The sequence below is a fragment of the Spea bombifrons genome, chromosome 2 (assembly GCF_027358695.1).
Source record: "Spea bombifrons isolate aSpeBom1 chromosome 2, aSpeBom1.2.pri, whole genome shotgun sequence".
Taxonomy (NCBI): Eukaryota; Metazoa; Chordata; class Amphibia; order Anura; family Pelobatidae; genus Spea; species Spea bombifrons.
In genome coordinates this window covers 133546567-133567587 of record NC_071088.1, presented here as the reverse complement: position 1 = coordinate 133567587, position 21021 = coordinate 133546567, and the positions used below count along the sequence as shown (strand labels likewise).

Sequence of the window (21021 nt, the reverse complement as noted above, 5' to 3'; positions counted from 1 at the left end):
GAGATGTTTTGAAGATATTCAGTTTAACAGTAAGGGACTCTTATCTCCGGGAACCCAAAACCTGTGCCAAAGGTGGCAAAACCAAGATGTCTAATCAATTTCCTGTTCTGGTGTCCCCTCTTCGACTTCCCACCCTAACAAAGGCTGCCTGAACCAATCACCAATCATCGGCAACTTGACAATAACTTAATATTAACAAGTTAACAATAATTAATATGAATATATGTACAATAAGGTGGATTTTGAATACATATGTATTGCTTTTTTTAATCCGTTCACACGGTCACATGGGTTATTACGTAAAATGTTGGGTTTGGGAAGAGTGACGTTCTACCTGTCACATAAACGGGGAACATTAAATTGATCTGATTAAAATCGGATGAATTCCAGATTTATTTATTTTTTCATTTTGAGTGACCTCAGGCATCTCAAGGGATGTTTAAGGGACCAGTCCCAAACCCCATGAGCCCCAGCTACAATCCCTCAAACCCTGTGCCTACATCAACAGCATGGTGAGCCATGCTTCCAATCACCGTCTATAAAGAGTGACTTTGTAGTCTCCTTATTATGTAAAATACATTATTTTATTGGCGTTTACCCTCGCGGATAGCCCTTATGGCTACGATTTAGCACGTAAAACAATTTATACTTCTACTTCCTTCTGCTGCTACTTTTTTTCTGCTGTTTTCTTTTATAAAAAACCCCATAGGGAAACCATGAGGGATAAAGTGCCACATGTCACATTGATTTATATCGTTTCTATAAGGCGGGGGCAATCCTGTTAATACTCCAGGTACAACCACTAGGCATGGTATGATGTCCAGGTGTCCATGATACAGAAAATGGGAATGTAATATATATATATACAATAATGTATATATGTGCCGGAACACAGATGAATTGTTAGAGAATAGTAAAGGGCCTTAACTACACGCCGTGTCGGATTGGCATTGAGTTTGTTCAGTACAGTAAATGTTTGTATAGTTGTGCTTATCATCTGCGTTGTTATGCTAACTACTTCGTTAGAAAATGCATTATAAAGAACACTAGCCCTAAATCCATTACTTATAGCACCCAAATTATATAGGCAATGTTTGAAACGCCCTAGAAAATGGGGAGCGGTAAGAATTGGTAAGGTGGAGGGAAGGACATTTGCCGGGCTACTCTGTTTTAAAAGCTTTTGAGCCTGCCCCAGAGTCCTTGTTCTGTTTGTTACTTGCAATACCTCATGTAGCCACTAGGATACCTACTGTTTATTTAAGGTTTTGGCAGTAGTTACATTAGTACTGGGTCCTGTCTGTGCTTTTATACGAATTTTTCTGTGCAGTCCCTCTTGGTGAATATATATGGGGCAGCCGCAGGACGAGATATGGCACAATGAGTATATCATCAGTTGTATATGCTGTGGGACACATTTTACCTGGTATTTGGCTGGGTTTGCCCACTTGGCTGACAGGTACCAGGCCTCCCCTGATGCAGGGCCTACGTACTGCTCTTTGAGGCCACTGTTCTGAATAGTTGAAACGGGTTAACTGGACTTCAAACAATTGAAATAATTTAGGCTATGTTTCCTTTTAGTTGAAGGAAAGAAATGTGTAAAGTAGGTGTGTGTGTGTATATATATATATATATATATATATATAAACTTTAGGAAGCTTTGCCATGAAGTAATACACTGTGGTATTTTATGTCTTGTTTTTTTCTTTAAGCAGGAAGAATGTATGCATAATGAATATATAAATATATAGCAAGCAATTATAAATGAATGGTAGAAGGACATTAAAAAAGCCCTTACTATAACTCACTACCCTATGCTACGCAGCTTTTAAATGCACACAGAGCTCTGAGATGTGCAAAAAAATGTAATATGGAATTTCATAGATATAATGCAATACTATAACTATATTATATTATAAAAATGTGACAATTTCATAAATTTACATCAAAGTGCCCTTAAATGTTTCCATATTCAGATATTTTTTTTTTATCACATTATTTACTGTTAACATCATTTTTATTCTTTCAAATCAAAAGAATGTTTGTTTTGTTTCATTATTGGCCAGGAGTAATTGCAATTAAAATTTAGATTTCTAAACTATGCAGAGAAATATTTTTTTTCCACTTCCTGCTTTAATGAGCAACTACTCAACACTATCTTAATGTCTAGATGAAATCTTAATCTTTATTACAAAGTAAGATATATTTATTGCTATTTTTTTTTTTAGAAAAGTTATAAAGTTTCTACTGTCACCAATCACCGTTGACTATATATTCCCAGCTATAGCAGAAATAAAATAATTTTAATTTAAACCAATATATATAATGTATTTTTTTTAATATTATATAAAATGATATATATATCATGTCAATATGGGCATATCTTAAAACAATCTGAATTCAAAAAAAGTGCAATGTTTCCAATGCACTTTAAAAATTCAAGGCAGTGGCATGTAGATGAGGACACAATGTATGCCTGTGTGTATGTATCGTGGCTTGAACGGAGGTGAAATATTTTTAATAAAAAACAATTCAATATTTATGCCTGGATATCCTGAGGTTTGGCGTTTTATTATTCCCATCAGAGGAATACGTAAAAGCTAATTTAATAAAATTAGGGAAGGGTATTTGGAATACAAAGGAAAACATGAATTAAAATATTAATTATTATATTTTATCCAGTAACAGCAGGTAGATAAAACTTGGCAGTGAAAATCTAGTATTCTCTACATCAGTGATGTGATACCATGACATATTTTTCAGGTAATTTTTTTAGATTTTTTTTGGGGGGGGTAACTTTTACATGAGATTCCCCACTTTGGATAGTTCACACCTGCAACGACTTTATAAATGACCACCTAGGTATCCTTTCAAAGCCAATAGATAGGTCAAGGAATTTGTAAATGAATGAAAATCCAAGCTGATTTTTTTTTTTGGGGGGGGGCAACAACATATGCAATCAGTATATACCCCATGTATATAATTATCAGTAACATATATTTCCAAAATAAATGTTTCACAAACCTAAATATATATAATCAATATTTCCAATAACACAATACATACGGTTTCATATTATCAACCGATCCTTCTTGTAAGGCCAGCATTTTTTTAAGGCTACACATAAATCTTCTGCACTAACCTTTTTAGAAGTATTTTTGGCACCTCAGAACAGTACTCACTTATTATATGGTGATGGTAACTAGGAGAATATATAATTTTATGTACACAATGAAATGCAGCACTTGTATCTCTCCAAAATAGCCTCGCAAGCTGCGCAGATTTGTTGAAATGTGTATTTATGAAATGCCCGTAACTAATAGTTTGTATGATTTGAAATTTTCATGTACTAAGGGGAAAAAAAAAAGTCAAATTCTGTATTGCTTCGAAAAATCTAATTCAATCACAGTTTAAGGTTATCATGTACATGTAGCCAAACAGACTGAAATCATTGGCTAACGTCACGAAATTAAGATTTTTGACAACAATAAATCAGTTTTTATTATTTTTTATGCATTTTTTTTTTACATGCAAAAAAAAAAAAAAACAATCGGACACAAATATTTATTTTCTTAAAAAATAACCAATGCAAAAAACAATAAAAAAAAAAAAAAAAGCAATTGAACCACAGGGATGCAGTTACACCTCAATTAAACAATGTTGCTAAAAATATTATATTCACCAAAACAATTTGCCCCTTTTTAAGGGAAAAATACAAAACAGTACTCCGAAAAATATTTTTTTTTGCTACTTCGGTATTGTCGGCAACACGGTGAAATAGACAGCAAATTCTCTTGTTAACAAATCCAAGTCCCGTTTTTTTTTTGTTGTTTTTTTTTTCAACCATGAATAACCGATTCCAAGTAAATGAATGATCGATAATTACAAAAAAAAAAGACATCTTCATAGACAATGTTGCGATATAAGCCCTAGAAAGTACAGTCACTTACTGCAGAGCCTCAGCTAGTCGCGCCGTGTATCAGGCAAGCGATACGCATTCGGATCGTTTGATAGTTATTTGTAGTATTACTGCCTTTTTTTTTTGTTTTTTGTTAGTCTCTTCATAGAAAAATGCCTGCCATTTGGTCCCAGAATATCTGAGTCTTTTAGAAAGTGTGTACATTCATGTTTGGTCTTCTAATCTTGATAAAAGATCAAGGTTCACTTCTGGGAAAAAAACCAAAGTAAACAAACAATAGAATTTACAGGTGATTACAATCCGTTCTGCTCACACATGTGTAAAAACAGAGCTCTTTAATCTAAAATCAAAGCACTTGAATCATCCTTTTATGCCCTAAATAATACGCCTAGGCTCCATATCAACCCTTCGCGCATAAGCAGTGTTTCTTAAAGACCGTATCTCTTAAGGCCACTAAAATAACATCTGCTCTAAACGTTAACAATGGGATTTCTAATCTGGCGCTGCCTAGAAGTATTTGACATTGGTTGCTAACATTAGGGGGGCTCTTTTATTTAGATATGTGCCCCCCCCCACACAACCTGTAATCATAGTTGTTGATATCAAACGTTATCTTGGATTACATTCACAATGAGGAGGAACTCTGAGAGTAGTCTCTCAGAATCACGCTGTCATATTTGGGAGATGACGGGATACATAGAGCTGATGCTGACACGGGGGAGCTAGGGGAACTGCCTTCTGAGTCAACGGAGTCTCTAAAAGGAGATGGAGGAGTTAAAGCTACCAACTCCTCAATATCTTGCTTCACTATGGTTGCCTCTGAAGCACTATCTTTGACGCTGTCAGAAGAGGGCTTTCTGGTAGACAGTGACCCACCGTTAAAGTCGATGGCAGGGGCCGGTTGAATCTCCGCAAAGGTGGTCATGGTTGTTGGAAGCTGAATCTCTCGTGGGATCAAATAGGAAGAACAGAGAGGCGTGGGCACCATAGTTCCTTGCGTGTTCGCCGTGAGCATCATGGAATTTAACTCGCTGATGTTGGCCGTGAACCTGGTCACAACGTTACTGATTTGATCCATCAAGGAGCCTTGCGAGGAGCCGCTGCGCTGGGCGGCGTCCGAGTGAAAAGACGGTATATCGTCATCCGTTCGGCTTGCCGAGGCCGCTCTCTGGCTTACGGTGCTGATTGGCGAAGGGGTTTGCGGCCTGTACTGCACCGGATAATGTTCTTCCGATTCTGAGACATCGTAGAGCATTTTGGAACTGCTGTCGGGGAACGAAGTGCTGATATATCTGTTTTCCGTGCTTCCTTTTGAAAAGGGCTTGATGACGGCAGTTTGATTCACATTATCCTTTTTCTTGACATGGACAGAAAGCCGTTGCCAAAGATGTTGACCTCTGCTGCTCTTCTCGTTTTGTGCCCATGTGACAGATTTTCCATTAGAGCTGAAAAAAAGAACATAATTAGCATATCACACAGTTCTATTATGCCTTTTTTGTTATTTAACATTCATTTCTCTTACATTGGCGGTTTATTTTATTTAGCATGACCGTGATTTCTGTTTCCAGCTGTTATATGGACGGGAAGGGTGAATAAAGTTGTTCCACAAACCACCCAATATAATAAATATTTATTACGCACTTTAAAAAAATCTAAAAGTTGTTATTTTTCTTTTTAATGATCGTTCGTCTCCTTGACAGTTTTTTTGCTAGGTATGTGATGTAGTGCTTATTAAAACAAAGGCAAATCCCCATGAGAAGCCATCAAATACAAAGTATAAAATATATAGTAGTCAAATACTCTATTTTGTAATAAAATCTAAGGTCCTTTATTTGCCTAAAAGCATTCCAATAATGTAAAAGAAAAATAATAATAATAATAATAATAATGTAAAAATAGACAAAAAAGAAATCTAATAAGCTAATAATGGACCAGAAAGGCAATTGGCTCTCAGATGAAAATGGCTTTATTGCTGAAATGTTAGGCGATACCCCACATGTTCCTTGGCGTTTGCCCTATAGTCTCCTATTTTCATTAAACTTTTAATAAATATACACGTAGCCCCCAGTGATAAGCTGCCCTAACACCAATACAATAATGTTGCAAAAAAAGCTAACATTGGGGAGAGCGACATCTTTATATAAAACATATTTTTATAGTACAGTTAAGTTAATAGTATAGAATATTTATTATGTTATGCTTATTAATATTATACTTTTATTATGCTTTTTTAGTGATATACACCATTTACAATATACTTTTTAAATTACCATTAAAACCTTATTTATTATATTATATATATCATTATTATTTATTATAGGCTTTCATTGGTTAAAGTCATATGCATGTTTTAGTCACTTTTACTAAAGCTGTATTAGATGGGTAGCTTAAGAGAATTTAATTTGAAATATAAAACTTAGAATTTTCAGAGATTTTAAGATTAAATGGAACAAAAATCACAATCACACTGGGGTCTATGGACCCTACAACCCAGATGGACCTGTTAAGAAAGCAAAATACTGAATAATTAGTTATAGATAAAGAGTAATAATAATAATAAATCCATACTATAATAGCAGAATAGGATGTAAGACGGAATTGACTATGTCAATCATAGTCAGATCATGAATGGCTCTATAGAAGGGTTGGACTAATGTATTGAACTGCATTTCCCATTTTTTTGTGGGAATTGTAGCCCAAAACCTGGAGATAAATGGGGCCCGATTCAATGACATATCAAAAATCCAAACTTATGGAAAAACCAAAATGCTAAAGCCATAGTCACTCTTAGGGGATTCAACTTCTAGGGCATATAGTCAAGTAACAAGTGCTTATTGCTCGGCCACACGTGCACTTTTAGTGCATCTAATGCCGAAACTCAATTAATTCAATTAAGCAAAAATAGTATTAATATGACATCAGCATTCTAAAAATAGCCATTGGTTAAAATCACACGAAAATAATATTTTAGCTCAATGTCGCAAAGTTAAGCAGGAGTTTCACCAATGATGAATGACAGAATTCTGCTGACCCAAAGCCCAGACAAATGAATCCGTCTGGAACATAACAATGCAACATTGTAACAAGTTGAGCAACAGAATTCTTTTCATGTGATCTTCACCAATGGGGATTAACACCATATTGCTGGTATGAAGCACAGAAGACAATTAAGAGAAAAAACCCTGTTATCTAACCTGGTGATTACAATTAACCCTTGTAGTGCTGCAAAAAAACCTCTCGCAGTGCTGGCACCTATTTAATTTAATTTGGCAGTTGAGGTGTGTTTAAACTCTTCTATGCATGTGCTGACAGCGCGATAAATTAGGTAAGACCTTTCCACAAATTTCTAGATGTGATTTTTGATTGTATATAAAATGTATCAATTTATCATGTACTATTTGTCTACGGATCCCACTAAATGGCAGGGATTTCCATAAATTTTAATGGTTGCATTTTAAATTTAGTGTCTATAGTGGAGAATTTAATTTCAGACAGGCTATTATTCCCAATCCATCATTTAAAGTTTAGGTGGGCCATTGAATCAGGCCCCTGAGTCACTCATCCGTAAATGACGTAGAACTTGTAACGCATTATGGTACACAATAACCCCGCCAAACCTTTTACTTACCATAGGTAACCCATACTTGACAGTGTTGGACTAGAAACACAAGTTTGCACAGAATTACACAGAAAGTTGCATATTGTCAATCTATAATTTCATACAAATTGTAACATTAAGACAAACTTAGATCGAACAAACACTAAACGAAGAGAACAAAGATGATGTCTAGGTACTGTACGATGGATCTTAAAATATCACGTTGCAGAATAAGGCCAGTGAATATACCCTCAGTCTTGCTTCTGAGAAGTTACATCTAATTCCAAAAGGCAATATCCTTATTTTATCCTTATTTACTAATTCTAGTAAATGTGTTGCTTCTATAAGATTATTAAAATAGCTACTAAATATTTGGATAGAAGGTATTCCCACCTTTTTTTTGTAATCTACCTTCCCCGGTTCAAATTTATTGTTAAAACTGAATACTATAATGTGATCATTACATTTAAAAATGGAACACTTTTTTTGGCTGAAGCTATTTCACTTAGTCTTATGTCCACAGTCAAGGCTGCTCGGCCAGCCCTGCTGAGCTTCTCCTGCGAAACGGGCTGAGTTGTCAAAGGGTAATGCACAGCTAAGCCACTGATTTTGATATGCACTATACAGGGCCGACTCAGAGCCCCCCTTGCAGGTAAGGCTGCACCTTATAATGCATAGGAAAGTCACGGAGGTAAAGTTTCATCTCACCTGCAAACTCCAACTTTTGTAATGGTCACGTCTATGGCTGACACCATATTTTGATATTATCGATGTCTAATAGTTGGATGTTTAAACGGAACAGCTCAACTCCCCTTCAATATGAATTTCGAAGGGCCAACTCCAGTGAGTCAGGCAAGAAAGCTGAGCTGGCCCTGTATAATGTATTGTTAACTCACCCACATTACTTCTGCATTATACAGGGTCAGTTCAACCCTTTATGCAGGAAGACATCACTGGGGTTATCCCTTCATAATGCAGCTATCCAAATATTAGACAAGGAGTTGAAGGAGCTCTCCTGCAAATGCCTGGTCAGCCAAGGAACATCAATGGCTTCTCCAATTAACTCAATAGCCAGTTCACCATCTTTACATATTAAGTCCCTAATAGGTAAACTATCAATAAATCCTCTAGACTGTAAACTTCCGACGGGGATTTTCCTTAGTCTGATAATACTAGTTTGATCAGACCCTTTGAATCAATGAGCTGTAAGGAGAACTGTGGAAATTGTTGGCACTATCTACATAAATATAATAAAAAGTATTAATAATACTACCAATAATAAAACAATATGCCTTTAAAAAAATACAACGGGTTTTGTCCATTTAAGGGTGAGAGACCAACCAAGTTGTAATTGTTATATAAGCGATTAGCACCGGTAATCGCAGCTGTTTTTCTATTAATCCCTAATAATAATATTTACTCTGGAAGCACCGTGTAAATAGGTTGATGACTGCAAATTAGTGTCACAGGCAATGGTAATTACTCCACGAGTGTCATCTGCGCACTCATCAAATGGCAGTAAAATTTCTAGATATCGTTACCACGTTGTCCACGTAATTACCCTTCCTCTCTTCCTTCCTCTGCTGCTTATTAACATGTAATCTGCACGTAAGAACCATCTGGCCCATCTTCTCTGCCCATTTCTACCTCCTGTAAAAACCTCAAACCTTACTTTAGTCCTTAATCTCATTTTATATCCAGGACAGCCTTTTGCCTATCCTTTGCCTATTACCCCAATGTACTTACCGTACTCCTTTTGCCAAATGGTTGCTCCACTAGTCCACCACCTTCTACTTTCTTGCCTTACATTCTAAGACTAAGACCTCTTTGTCCTCTCATTTCATTGATAGTATTTACTTCCTTTCTGAGCTTTATAATCAAACAAAAATACACTTTTGCCGAGTTGGACTTGTCTAAGACTGAGACACACACGTCACAAAATGTGTCTCTTTTATTGTTACCCAAGATTACATGGGGTGCCCTCATTTATATATGACTTCTGTTCGTAGACACAACTTTAGAACACATGAGTCCCACCAACATCTTCTAGATGCCATCGTTGCACAATAAGTAACCCTCTCGCCTGCCTTACATCCAGATCTTTTATTCTATCCTGACAGTTCTTTTTTGTTTCGTTTAGTTAAAACGTATCCCTACTCGTTATGGAATTCTGCTTCTTTACACATACGCCAATCGTCATTGCTGAGACGACAAAAAGCATACAGACGTACAGCACATAAAGGCAGCCAAGTCAGAACCACTGCCTGCGCTCGGTGAACACTACACAACAGAGATTACGATTTAAAAGCAAGGTCTTACATTCCGATTGGCTGCTGACAATAGCTGTGGGTAGGCCCAGGAGTAAATGAAATGCTGGAATAAAAAAGGTGATGGATTAATAAAAAAAAAATACATAACAAAAGAAACATAAAAATTGATGTTAAAACGGTTTCAAATAATGTTGTTCTCCTTTATTTATTGACCATGTTTTTGTAGAAGATACCATAAGATGCACGCATGAAGAAGTCTAAGGCTTGTACCACTAACGTGTGGAATGTATGATGTACATATATACGTGGACACAAAATACAAATGGTTCTATATGTGAAACATTATATATGGGTGAAGGTGACTGTTACACTAATGATTTGGGGATATATGAAATACAGAGAGGGCTTCCACTGGGTCGCTTCTGGGTTGCAAGACTCGAGTCCCCGTAAGGCAGTCATTGGCCGCCGGCCGCCGGCTGGCTCTGTCACTTTCTTTGGATTACAGGCAAAAGTTCTTTCTCCCGACCCACAGGACTACTGCAGCTCACCGGTCTGTTTTGGAGGCACTTTGAATTTGTTCAAGTGGATCTCACACATTTGACATTTTAGTCTCATAACCTTCACAGTTTGCCCTTAGTCTTTATTCTATGTTTACGTCAAACAGCGTAATTGGTTTAGGGTTCTTAGAGGGGGTTATTATACCCCTGGGTACGCATTTTACTTAAAAACAAGCAATTTGACAACAGATAAACCTGTTGAGTCCATCCAGTCTGCCCATTGTCCTATATGTTATAAGACCTTAAACTCTATTTAGGTCTTATGTTCAGCATTATGTTACATTCCCTCATTGAGCCCTTTAGGGAATGATCATTCTACAATTTGTTCCAAGCTCACTTCTTTAATTCTTACTCCTCCTTATTCCTTATTGGTAAATCTCAGGGGTTAAAACATGTTAGCAGTGAGACGTGATTGGGAAACATATGATTATATAGTGGTGGCTGGTCTACTAGGACTTCTAAAACTTTGTTATGGTGTGGGCAGACTAATTACTGAAAATAAATCGATTATCAAAATGCGATAGATTTTTAGAATGATATTTCCAAGAATAAAAATGAACAGTAATGAAAGTACATACAATGAGGACGAAGCATGACTCGTTCAAACAAGACTTACATCTGCTATAGGTGGTCTGATGAAGAAGAGGCAAAGACTGGAAAATAAAAAAACAAACTATAAACTTAGGGACACAAAATGGGATGAGAAAGGGCAGATGAACAAACGTTATGGAAACAATGGAAAAACAGATAACCACATAGAACGAAATGCAATATGATGTAATCTGATGTCATTACTTCTGGGCCGGCAAAATCTTATTGAAAAATATTTTATTGTTTAGGCCCCCTAGAAATTAGAAGCTCTGGACTTAAATCTGGAGATTGATGGTTCCAATGTGATTGGGACAGGCCAGCTCATAGCCCATTGTTTATTGGGATTATTTACTATTAATTTGTTTGTTTTTTTAACTGTAAAATAACCTATTGATCTCACAACTATGCATTATGAAGGGGCAGGTCTGGCATGGTTCTCCTACAAAAGGGTGACAGCTAGCCCTCCATAACGCATACTTAAATAAAAAAAAAAAAAATCTATAAACAAATCCCTTTGTTATTCAGTATTTAATGGTATTTGTTCTTGCCAATGAAATACCCAATAGGCAGTTCCCCAAACTATGACGACATTATTCAACAGAAAATTACAGGATATGTGAACCCAAAAATAATCTTGCCTTTGTTTAACTTAACTGAAATTCAATTAGCCATCCTGCTCATGGTTGGTGAAACCGCGTGGCAGTTATTAGTCAGATATCTTTGAGAATTAATAGTAAAAAAAAAATATATTAAAATGTATTATTTGCGTAAATACAAATACATACAATGTAGTATAACTCATTATTATATACAAATTTTCATAATTAATAGGAATTAATTAGATCATGTGTTTAAAATGTGTTATTTAAATATATTATCTAAGTTAATGTTATGTTTTTACCATTCCCCTACTGTAATAGAGTTACAGAATATGATGAAACTTCCATATTTACTTATATTCCATATTTTTTGGTGCATGTGTATCAGATCTTTGATTTTAATCAGGCGTTGCAACGGAAATTAACCCGATTTTGGTTTTCAGAGAAGAAAAAAAAAATATGAAGTTAATTTACCTTAAGGTTTCCCCAGACGATCCCCTTCTTTTCCACAGGTTGATGAGGCTACTCGAGCGACTGGCGGCCGAAGAAGATTTTCCATCGCCCACGTGCATGCGGACCACGGTGGACGTGGTGAATGCACTTCGGACGTTTCGCTCCGGCTTGGCGAGAATTATATACACCTTTGGCACAAACATACACCCAAGTGCTACTGTGGCGCTTAAGCTCACAGAGAAGCACATGGTAATTATTTTGTAATTGCTTCCAAAATATATTGGCACAAAGGCTAGCCAAATGATGCAGGTGGTATACATTGTGAAGGCGATATACTTTGCTTCATTGAAGTTAGCCGGTACATTTCTAGTCTTAAACGCATAAAAGGTGCAGCTCAGGATCAGCAATCCATTATATCCAAGTGGGGTGACAACACCCAAATTGTTGGTATTGCATATCAGGTAGACCTCTCGAATACTCGGGTAATCAAACATAGTATCGGGTGGCTCCATAATGAAAAGGGCGACAATTATTCCCAACTGGATGCAAATTAAGATGAAAGCGATGACCAGTTGTGCGCATGCGCTCATGAACCGTGGTTTCTTGGTGCATATTTTCTTCTTACTCCCGGCCAGGATCCTTGCGATGCGGTTGGTTTTGGTTACGAGGGCAGAGTAACTCATGGCTGGGGACAGGCCGATGCCAATTCTTTGAAGGTAACAGTATATCCGTTGGGGTTTTGCAATAAGACAGAAGGTACATAGGTAACCTAAGAAGATTCCAGCCAGGATGATATAACAAAGCTCCCTACTAGATGACTTGACGACCGGAGTATCACGGTATAAAACAAATATAGCCATCACAAACATTGTAGCCATGAGACCCAGACACGAGAATACCACAGCTGCGATGGGTTCAGGATCACTCCATCTCAGATATTCCACTGGGATTGGATCACAGCCTGGTTAAGAGAAGAGAGCAAGACATTATTTTGACATTTTCAGGACACTATGGTCGGAAGCATAACTAAATGAGTCCTACACAGCCGATGTTCTCTCTCCCTACCTTAACCTTTTAACATGAAGGGTTTGTGTCCCTGACTAACCACTGATAAGAAGATGTTTGTTGCTATGGAGGCATAAAACTCCTGCCCCCCAATTCAGATCACAGGGAACAGGGGTAGCAGAGGTTGGTGCGCAGGTGGGCTTCATAGAACATTGTGTCTGGCTGCAGATGCATCAATGAGATCCCCGTTTAATGCATATATATGGAAATTTTACAATAAGATATAAAATAACAAATACAGGGCTGATCCAATAGCCTTTGGCAACACAAAACGCTATTTTAGAACAGAAGAAATAACCCTCCCTGTGTTAATCTCAGGACTGTGGAGTTGGCACTTGGCTCTGTCCAGTGCCTCCAACTTCTTTCCAGTTATCATCCACCAGCCCGCCCTTCCATCCATTTAGAATCCAGCAACCCCACCTTCATGTCTGATTGTTATACCAGGACACAACAAGACAGTGCCTAAGTTTACTCATTCTGACCCGAATTTCAATATGCAATATAGCTTAAAATCATAACTTGAATGTGCAGTCTTTGTTAAGTCAATGCAGATAATATTAATGGTGGAAACAATTTAATATTTAAGAGGATGCAAACACAATGCAATTTATTCCTTCTCTATATAATGATGCCAATAAAATTAAATCTGAAAGTCCAACAAATTACAGACACAAGAACAGGAGAAAATACTGGTAAATTCGGAAGGATTGGGCTGGAATGTTCCCAGGGAACGTGTCGTCTGCTGCATATGGTTTGGATGGTGCATCAATGTGGGACTGCCAGCTCCCCACCCCAAACCACATCAATTTCTGGGCTGCATTCAACGTTTGAGGATAAATCCATCACAAGTAAACAGCAATCTTCCTATAGACTGCAATACAACGGGGAGAATGGTTCTTATCTGTTGTCAAGTTCTATGTTTCTACATTATGATGGCAAGGACAACCAATTGTCTACAGTACCATAACTCAGTTCTTCATAAGAATACACACAGATAAAACCTGATATAGTTGTAATTTTTGGCCATTTCATCCATTTCCTATTACATATTTATGTATTCCCTCTTTTGATACACACTTCTGTAGCTCTCAATTCTTTCATTGCTCTGCCTTGCATTTCCATACACGTTCTCCTTCAGTGTCATGATTACGCAACATTTACTTACTAATCTCGGCTCTGAAGACATATTTAATTGTTTCGTTCTGATCAGCTTGGGCAGACCTGACAGAAGAGATCAGGCATTTTTCTAGCAGAAAATATCCAAAATGATTTTGCCAGCCAATTTCAACAGGACACAGTCTGTTCGCAATACACAGGACGGATTGAAGGAGCTAGTCTGGATTCACCATGCCGATGGCTTTGAGCTATGCATTCATCACTGGTTCCAACCAATTTCACAACCGTCAGTATCCATTACTCTTTTTAAGTCCCATAATAAAATTTCAGCAAAGAGAAGATCTATATTTTCCCCTTCATTGAATATGTTTTATTACAGGTCTTCTAAACCCCAAATTTGATTTATTTCTCTACTATATTGTGGTTATTGATTAAATGTTAATATTGCCCATAGGCTCACTCTTGTGTATGTTTACGTCGCGGGTTTCTCAACACAATCTAAAAAAAAAAACATTTTAAGCAATGGACTATAAAACACTCAGGAGATAAGTCAGTTCTGGCATGTACGAGACTTTGATGTTTAATACTTACAAAGGATTCAGTGTGCTTTATACAACTGCTCTTAATTAAAATATAATAACTTAACCTGCAGGACTCCAAATGAATTCAATGAAGGTCACACGCAGATTGTTGTATTCTGGTTAGGAATCAAGTTATCAGTAATAATTGTAATGAATGGCCTTACATTTTTGTATTACTTAGAATTATCAGTGTGGCTGGTATACATTGGTAAAAAGCTTTGACTGCTTGCTCTACACCAGAAACATAGAATTTGATGGCTAATTTTGTCCCTTGTCTCCAATGGCCGTTTGTTTTAAGAACAATTGAGGGACTGAAAAGAGAGCCTTGTGGAATACTGTATTTTTTTGTAAAACATGGACAACATGATCAAGGTGATGCCACATTTGCTAATAAGAAGCTTGGAGCACTTCTAGACCCATCTTACATGCTGGCAGGTATCACAGGGTTTTTGGCTGGAGCTCATTAGGGTTTAGAGCATTAACAGGGGGTCATTACTGCAATATTTACCAAAAAAGAGTAGTGCTCTGCTTTGCCAACGGTTATTTATTCAGCAATGTTTTGGGGATTAAGTGGAGATTTGTTACAGGGTGAAAAGGCAAGGGTCAAAGGGATAGGCAGGAAGAAATATAAATAGGGAATATATATATATGTGTAAGTTTGTGAGCACCCTTCCTAATTATTACATTTATGTGTTTCAGCCACAAAATCAATCAGCCATCTCCATGGACAAACATCGGCAGTAGTTTGGGGAAGGCTCTTTTCTATTCCAGGATGACTGCTCCCAAGTGCACAAAGCCAGCTCCATAAAGACATGGTTGGATGAGTTTGGGGTGGAAGAACTTGAACGGCCGCACAGAGCCCTAACCTCAACCCCACCGAACACCTTTGGAACATCAGTGGCTGACCTCACAAACTCTACTGGATGAACAGGCAAAAATTCCCACAGAAACTCCCCAAAATCTTGTGGAAAGCCTCCCCAGAAGAATTCATATTAATGGCCATGGTTTTTAAATGGAATGTCCAACAAGCTTTGATTGTCAGGTGAATATACTTTTGGTCATACAGTGTGTATATATACAGTATATATACATCTATCTTGATTAGCTTATTTCCGAATGCCATATGTTCTGTAGCCTTGCTATTTCCATGAAACTAAAACTGTTGAATATAGCAGATTGGCGTCTATGTTGCAAGTAGCAACACCAGCGGGAAGCCACTTTATACTGATAAATATATTTGCAGCTAAAGATAACTCTGATGTCGATGGCCCTCAATCACCACGCAGAGCACTTTATGACTACAGTGCTTACCCACACTGAATTGTGTTTTATTACTGATAGCAATTTATAACAAATTCGCATTTTTTCAGTTTAAAAAAGCTCCTGCATCAGTACGCCAGATAGAATTAATAAGTCATTATCTTATAAGCAAAAACAGAAACGCTAGATTTCAATAGAAGTGCTTTCCTGCTGCCGATTGGCTGCATCAAGCTTCAAGCAGCCAATCACTGACAAGAAAGGTCGAACCTCCCAAAAGGAGACTTCTTGGCTGCCTGGAGACAGGTCTCGGTCAGCCGGCCTAGGGGCCCGTACGGGCTACAGCGGTAGCCGTCTGTTGCCTGTTAAAGGTGGAGCCGGAGCTGTTGATTCGTAAGGATAAATTGGAAGACGTACGTTTGGAGACATTTCAGATTGAGATCATCGAATACTTCTTGGAAGTACCACGCCGCTGTATGTTCTGTGTACAGCCTTTCAAAATGCTGGGATTTTATGACGTCTCTTTTGTGACAGCTGCTTGGATGATGACGGCTTTAGAGCGCTGGAAACGTTGTGAAGGTAACCCCTTGGTGGATGGAATAAACTTGGTGCCACGTAATTGTACTGGACGCATGTACAATCCCTTCGTCCCTGATGAGGAATTGCATTGTCTTTCTATCGAGATATTGTACAGACATTTCCAGACCGAAATATCTGGAAAACGAATTTGGCACGTTCAATGGTAAACAGAGATTTTGGGCAGTTTTGAAAGAGGACAGAACTGGAATTGTAGGGAAAATAACCCTAATCCCCAAATTTCTCCATAGGGGTAACCGTGGATATTTGTTTTACCCGAATCGGCCAAGATTTTGTCGTACATGCCAGCGTTTTGGGCACGTTACAGAGGATTGCACAGTTGGCCCTTGTTGCAGAATCTGTGGGGTTAACCACTTTGCTGCTGAGTGTACTAAAAAGAAGACATGTGACTTGCATGGTTCAGGGAATCATTTAGCTAGGAGTTGCCCCAAGTTGTATCCTAGAAGACCCGACTGGGTAGACCCTTATGCTGGCGTTTCTACTGAACCTGTTGTGCAAAGAGGAGCCGTAATTACCAACCCTACTACTATGCAGAGCGCTGTACCAACTACCGTCACTGCTACTTTGGAATGAGTTGTAAAGTGGGTTGAGGACTCCCTGGAAAAGGAGACATTGTGTGTCGTGCCTCCTGCCGTAGTTGAGGAAACTGGAGCAGTCCCTGCTGGAGGATTCCTGTGGAGGACCCTGCGAAAGGTGCGCTCCTAACGGAGGACACTACCTCAGATCCGAGTAGATTAGAGGAGGACTTACACATGTCATCCTCCGAGTCCGAAAGCGACGAATGTGAGGAGCATTAAAGGGGCTGCACGTAGAGCTTTTTTGTTTGAGTGTTTTTCTTCCAAAGGTTATGACATTCTTTGTTTACAAGACACCAATTCACAGGAACCACCGCGGTCTGCTGTTTGGACCAAGGGACCTTGTTGTTTTTCTTATAGTTTAGATAAGAATAGTGGGGTGGGGATTTTGAACTTGTTCACTGTTTTGAAACAAATAAAAGTTGGGGGGCTTTAATTGTTTACTTTAAATTTGGGAGTACAGTTATAACTGCATATGCCCCAGTCAAAAACAACAAGTGGGCTCTATTCAAAAAGCTTAGAATGTTCCTTCCTGGAAGGGAACCTACCTTTCTGTTGGGTTATTTAACTGTATCCTTAAGGAAGGTGATAGAATAGGTGTTGGGGTGGGGTAGATAGCTTTGGAAAAGAGTTACAGACAATTATTGAAGATTTCAGTTTTCTGGATACGGTAAAATGTCTCCAAAAGAGTACAGAATGTTTTACTTTTTTTTTGTGAAAATGGTCGTGTAAGATCTAGGATTGATTATATGTTTGCCACCCCAGACGTGATTGTAGCAGAAGTGGCGTATGATAGAGTCTCTTTTTCTGATCACGTATGCCTGACATGGAAAGTGAGCTTGAATTTAAAACTTGAATACGGGAAAGGTGTGTGTAAGGGATCATGATGGACACGTGGTAGAGGGAAAAGATAATATCCTCTCAGAGGTATGGAAGTTTTATGACAGATTTTATGCTGAAAATCAATTTGAGAACCTGTTGCTTGAGGACCTTTTGATGAACATTGATGACACAATAAATAGCATGGAAAAGAAATGCTTAGTTGCAGATGTATGTAAGCGAGAAGTCAAAACGGTGGTCAAAAGGTTTCCCAAAAATAAAACCCCCGGTAGCGATGGCCTGCCAATGGAATTCTATTGTACATTTTGGGATGTGATAGGAGAGGATTTCCTAAATGTATGCAAATTAAGTATGGAACAAGAGAAATTAGCGAAATCGATGAGAGAAAGGGGTGATTGTCTTACTTTTCAAAAAAGGTGAGAGAATGGATTTAAATAATTGGAGGGCCATCTCTTTCTTAAACATTGATTATAAGATTTTGGCGAAAGTAATGGCAAACAGATTAAAAGAGGTGGCTGACAAATTAGTAGGTGAGGAACAGGCGTGTGCTGTACCCAGCAGACAAATTAGCGAACATTTAGATGTTTAAGAGATGCGATTTGGTACTGTAATGGAAGGATGCCGCCTGTAGCAGTGGCCACAATTGATTTAGAAAAAGCATATGACAGGGTCGTGCACGGATTTATGTTTAAAGTCTTGGAAAAAAATGGGAGTGCCAGTTCAATCTGGTGTCCGACAAGGATGCCCTCCGTCCCCTATTTTATTTGTGTTATCGAACCTTTGTTACACTGCATCCGAAGAGATAAAGTATTGAAAGGTGTGGAAATCCCGGGAAGTGGAAGAACTTTTTTAAAAGTGCTTGGCTATATGGATGATGTGACAGTAATATGTCGGCCTATGTATAGCTTGAAGAGAGTGAAACTTTTGACTGATGTATTCTTTATGGCGAGCTGTTTAAACGTCAATTGGAATAAATGTAAGTGCAAATTTTTTGGCAGGTGGGAGGAAATTACCTCATGTGGATGGCCAATTGAAAACGGAAGCATTGAAGTTCTGGGTATTAAAAAAAATTAATATTTTTTTTAAAAAAAATAAATGAGTGTTCTACACAATCATGGTTCCTATACGGCAAGCACACATGGATGAAGATATTCTTCTAGTTCAATATTATGTTGTAACCTCCTCTTTTGCATCTGGTAGCGATTGCTGTAGCAACCATCTGGACACTGCTGTAGAGGAATTTCCCCCCAGCAACCTCTGTGCAGCTGGACATGTGACTGCCTCCACCAATGACAAGAGAGGGGTCAGTCTTAGTAGAGGGAAAAAGGAACTTGAAAGAGAAAGGGGTTGCTGACAGACCCCAAAGAACTAATACTGGTTCCTAACGCTCCTCATCAGATTAAAGTTGCTGAAAAAGGCTGCATAAGAGAGACAGCCATTATCTGCACATTTAAGAGTAGCCTGCAGCCACCTGTGAACAGGCAGCATGGACTTGCACACCTTTGCAAGGTTATGATCGCTACATAAACAGGCCCTTTCTATTGTTTTTCCATAGAAATGAAAAGGTGGTCTTAATGAAAGGTTCTGTAGCTCTATGACTCAGAGAATAATAAGCAATTATAGATAATTACAGCACAAAAATCCTTTGAGGACGAACGGTTGCTACAGTGAAATGTCAAATTTAGCATACACATTAAGAAATAACACTGTAAGACAAATATAAATCTCGCAGGACATTAATCTGCTTTGCCATTCGTTTTACATCCCAGGTGCCAACAGCAGTGACCTAAACATTGCAACTTTCTAATAAAGTTCCCGAACTATAAATTACCCACATTCCACTTTACAAAGAGGGAGGTAGGTAAGTGAAACAGCCATCCAGCAGAGGTAGCAAAATGAGGCCAAGAGCCGAATAAAGTTTAAGTTTTTTTACAGCACGAAAACACAGACAAAATTGGGGTTTTTCTGCTACTTCATTCTATGTTTATATTTTTATTCAGCATTAAGAGCACAAATAAGCAATAATAGCATCTATCAGCACTATAGAGTTGTACCTCCCTTTACATATTGTAAATATAAAAAAAATAGTATAAAGATAAAAAATATACATTACCACCAACCGTGGAATGTGACATCAGAGATGCCTGGATGACTACAAAGGAGTGCATTGTACAAGATATTCCAAAAAATGAATCCTAAAACCTATACATTAAATTGACAGCAGTTCGGGCCTCTTTTCATACGTAGTAGTAATCGTGAATGCCATTATTTTTGTCCTGCATATTAATTATCTTGTACAATATTTATAATTTTACACGCAGAAAACTACAGTTTTGAGTCATTGTACCTGTAAGGTCATCAGTAGGCCAGGATCCCAATTCACATGCTTTACACGTATATTCATCAAAAACTATTTCATTATCCTTGCAGGGTGTACATGTCCAGCAACAGCTCACCTCCCCTTTACGGATTACCTAGAATTTAAAAGAAAAATGTCGCGTCAATGGACAACATTAATATATAATAATTTGTGTAAAATTTTTAAAGTAGCATATTGTGGTGTACAGGAGAAGGTATAAATCTATTTCTTAGAGAGTGATACTTATTAGCAATAACAATATTTAAAGGTAATTTTATTTGTTTGCTTAAGAAACTGGAACATTAAAAAATGTCCCTTGCAGGAACAACTAAAACTTTCAATATATTGAAAATCAATGTTTTTATTTTTTTTTCTCATCGTTGACTTAGTGAATTTGCAACTACTTCTTCGTAAGTGTGTACAGCAGAATTACTTTTCTCCTTACTATAATGATTTGATGCATTACATTATTTTATTATAAGCATAGCTGGGAATTCTAAGGGTTTGAATGAAATAAATAAATAAATAAAGGGTGGCAAGAATATTTATTCCACAAATTTGTAAACTGTATGTCGACTGGAAAAACTAGTAATCTGAAAAACTAAATTAATAAATTAGGTTAAAATAAATAACATTCACCGAACAGA

General features: G+C 37.6%; 1 protein-coding gene across 4 annotated transcripts in view; it reads right to left on the bottom strand.

The window, feature by feature from the left end:
* Nucleotides 1-2657: 2657 nt before the first annotated feature.
* Nucleotides 2658-21021, bottom strand: part of GRM5 (glutamate metabotropic receptor 5) — a 132046-nt gene continuing 113682 nt past the window's right edge. For 2 of the 4 annotated variants that reach the window (XM_053456556.1, XM_053456558.1), the window contains exons 7-10: nt 20363-20489; nt 12006-12945; nt 9834-9887; nt 2658-5361 (exon numbers count right to left, since the gene is read on the bottom strand). In XM_053456556.1, the coding sequence (XP_053312531.1) occupies nt 4542-5361; nt 9834-9887; nt 12006-12945; nt 20363-20489 (1941 nt within the window). In that variant the 3' untranslated portion in view covers nt 2658-4541. The remainder of the gene's footprint in view (nt 5362-9833; nt 9888-12005; nt 12946-20362; nt 20490-21021) is intronic. The other 2 variants (XM_053456560.1, XM_053456559.1) reach the window with 2 other exon arrangements.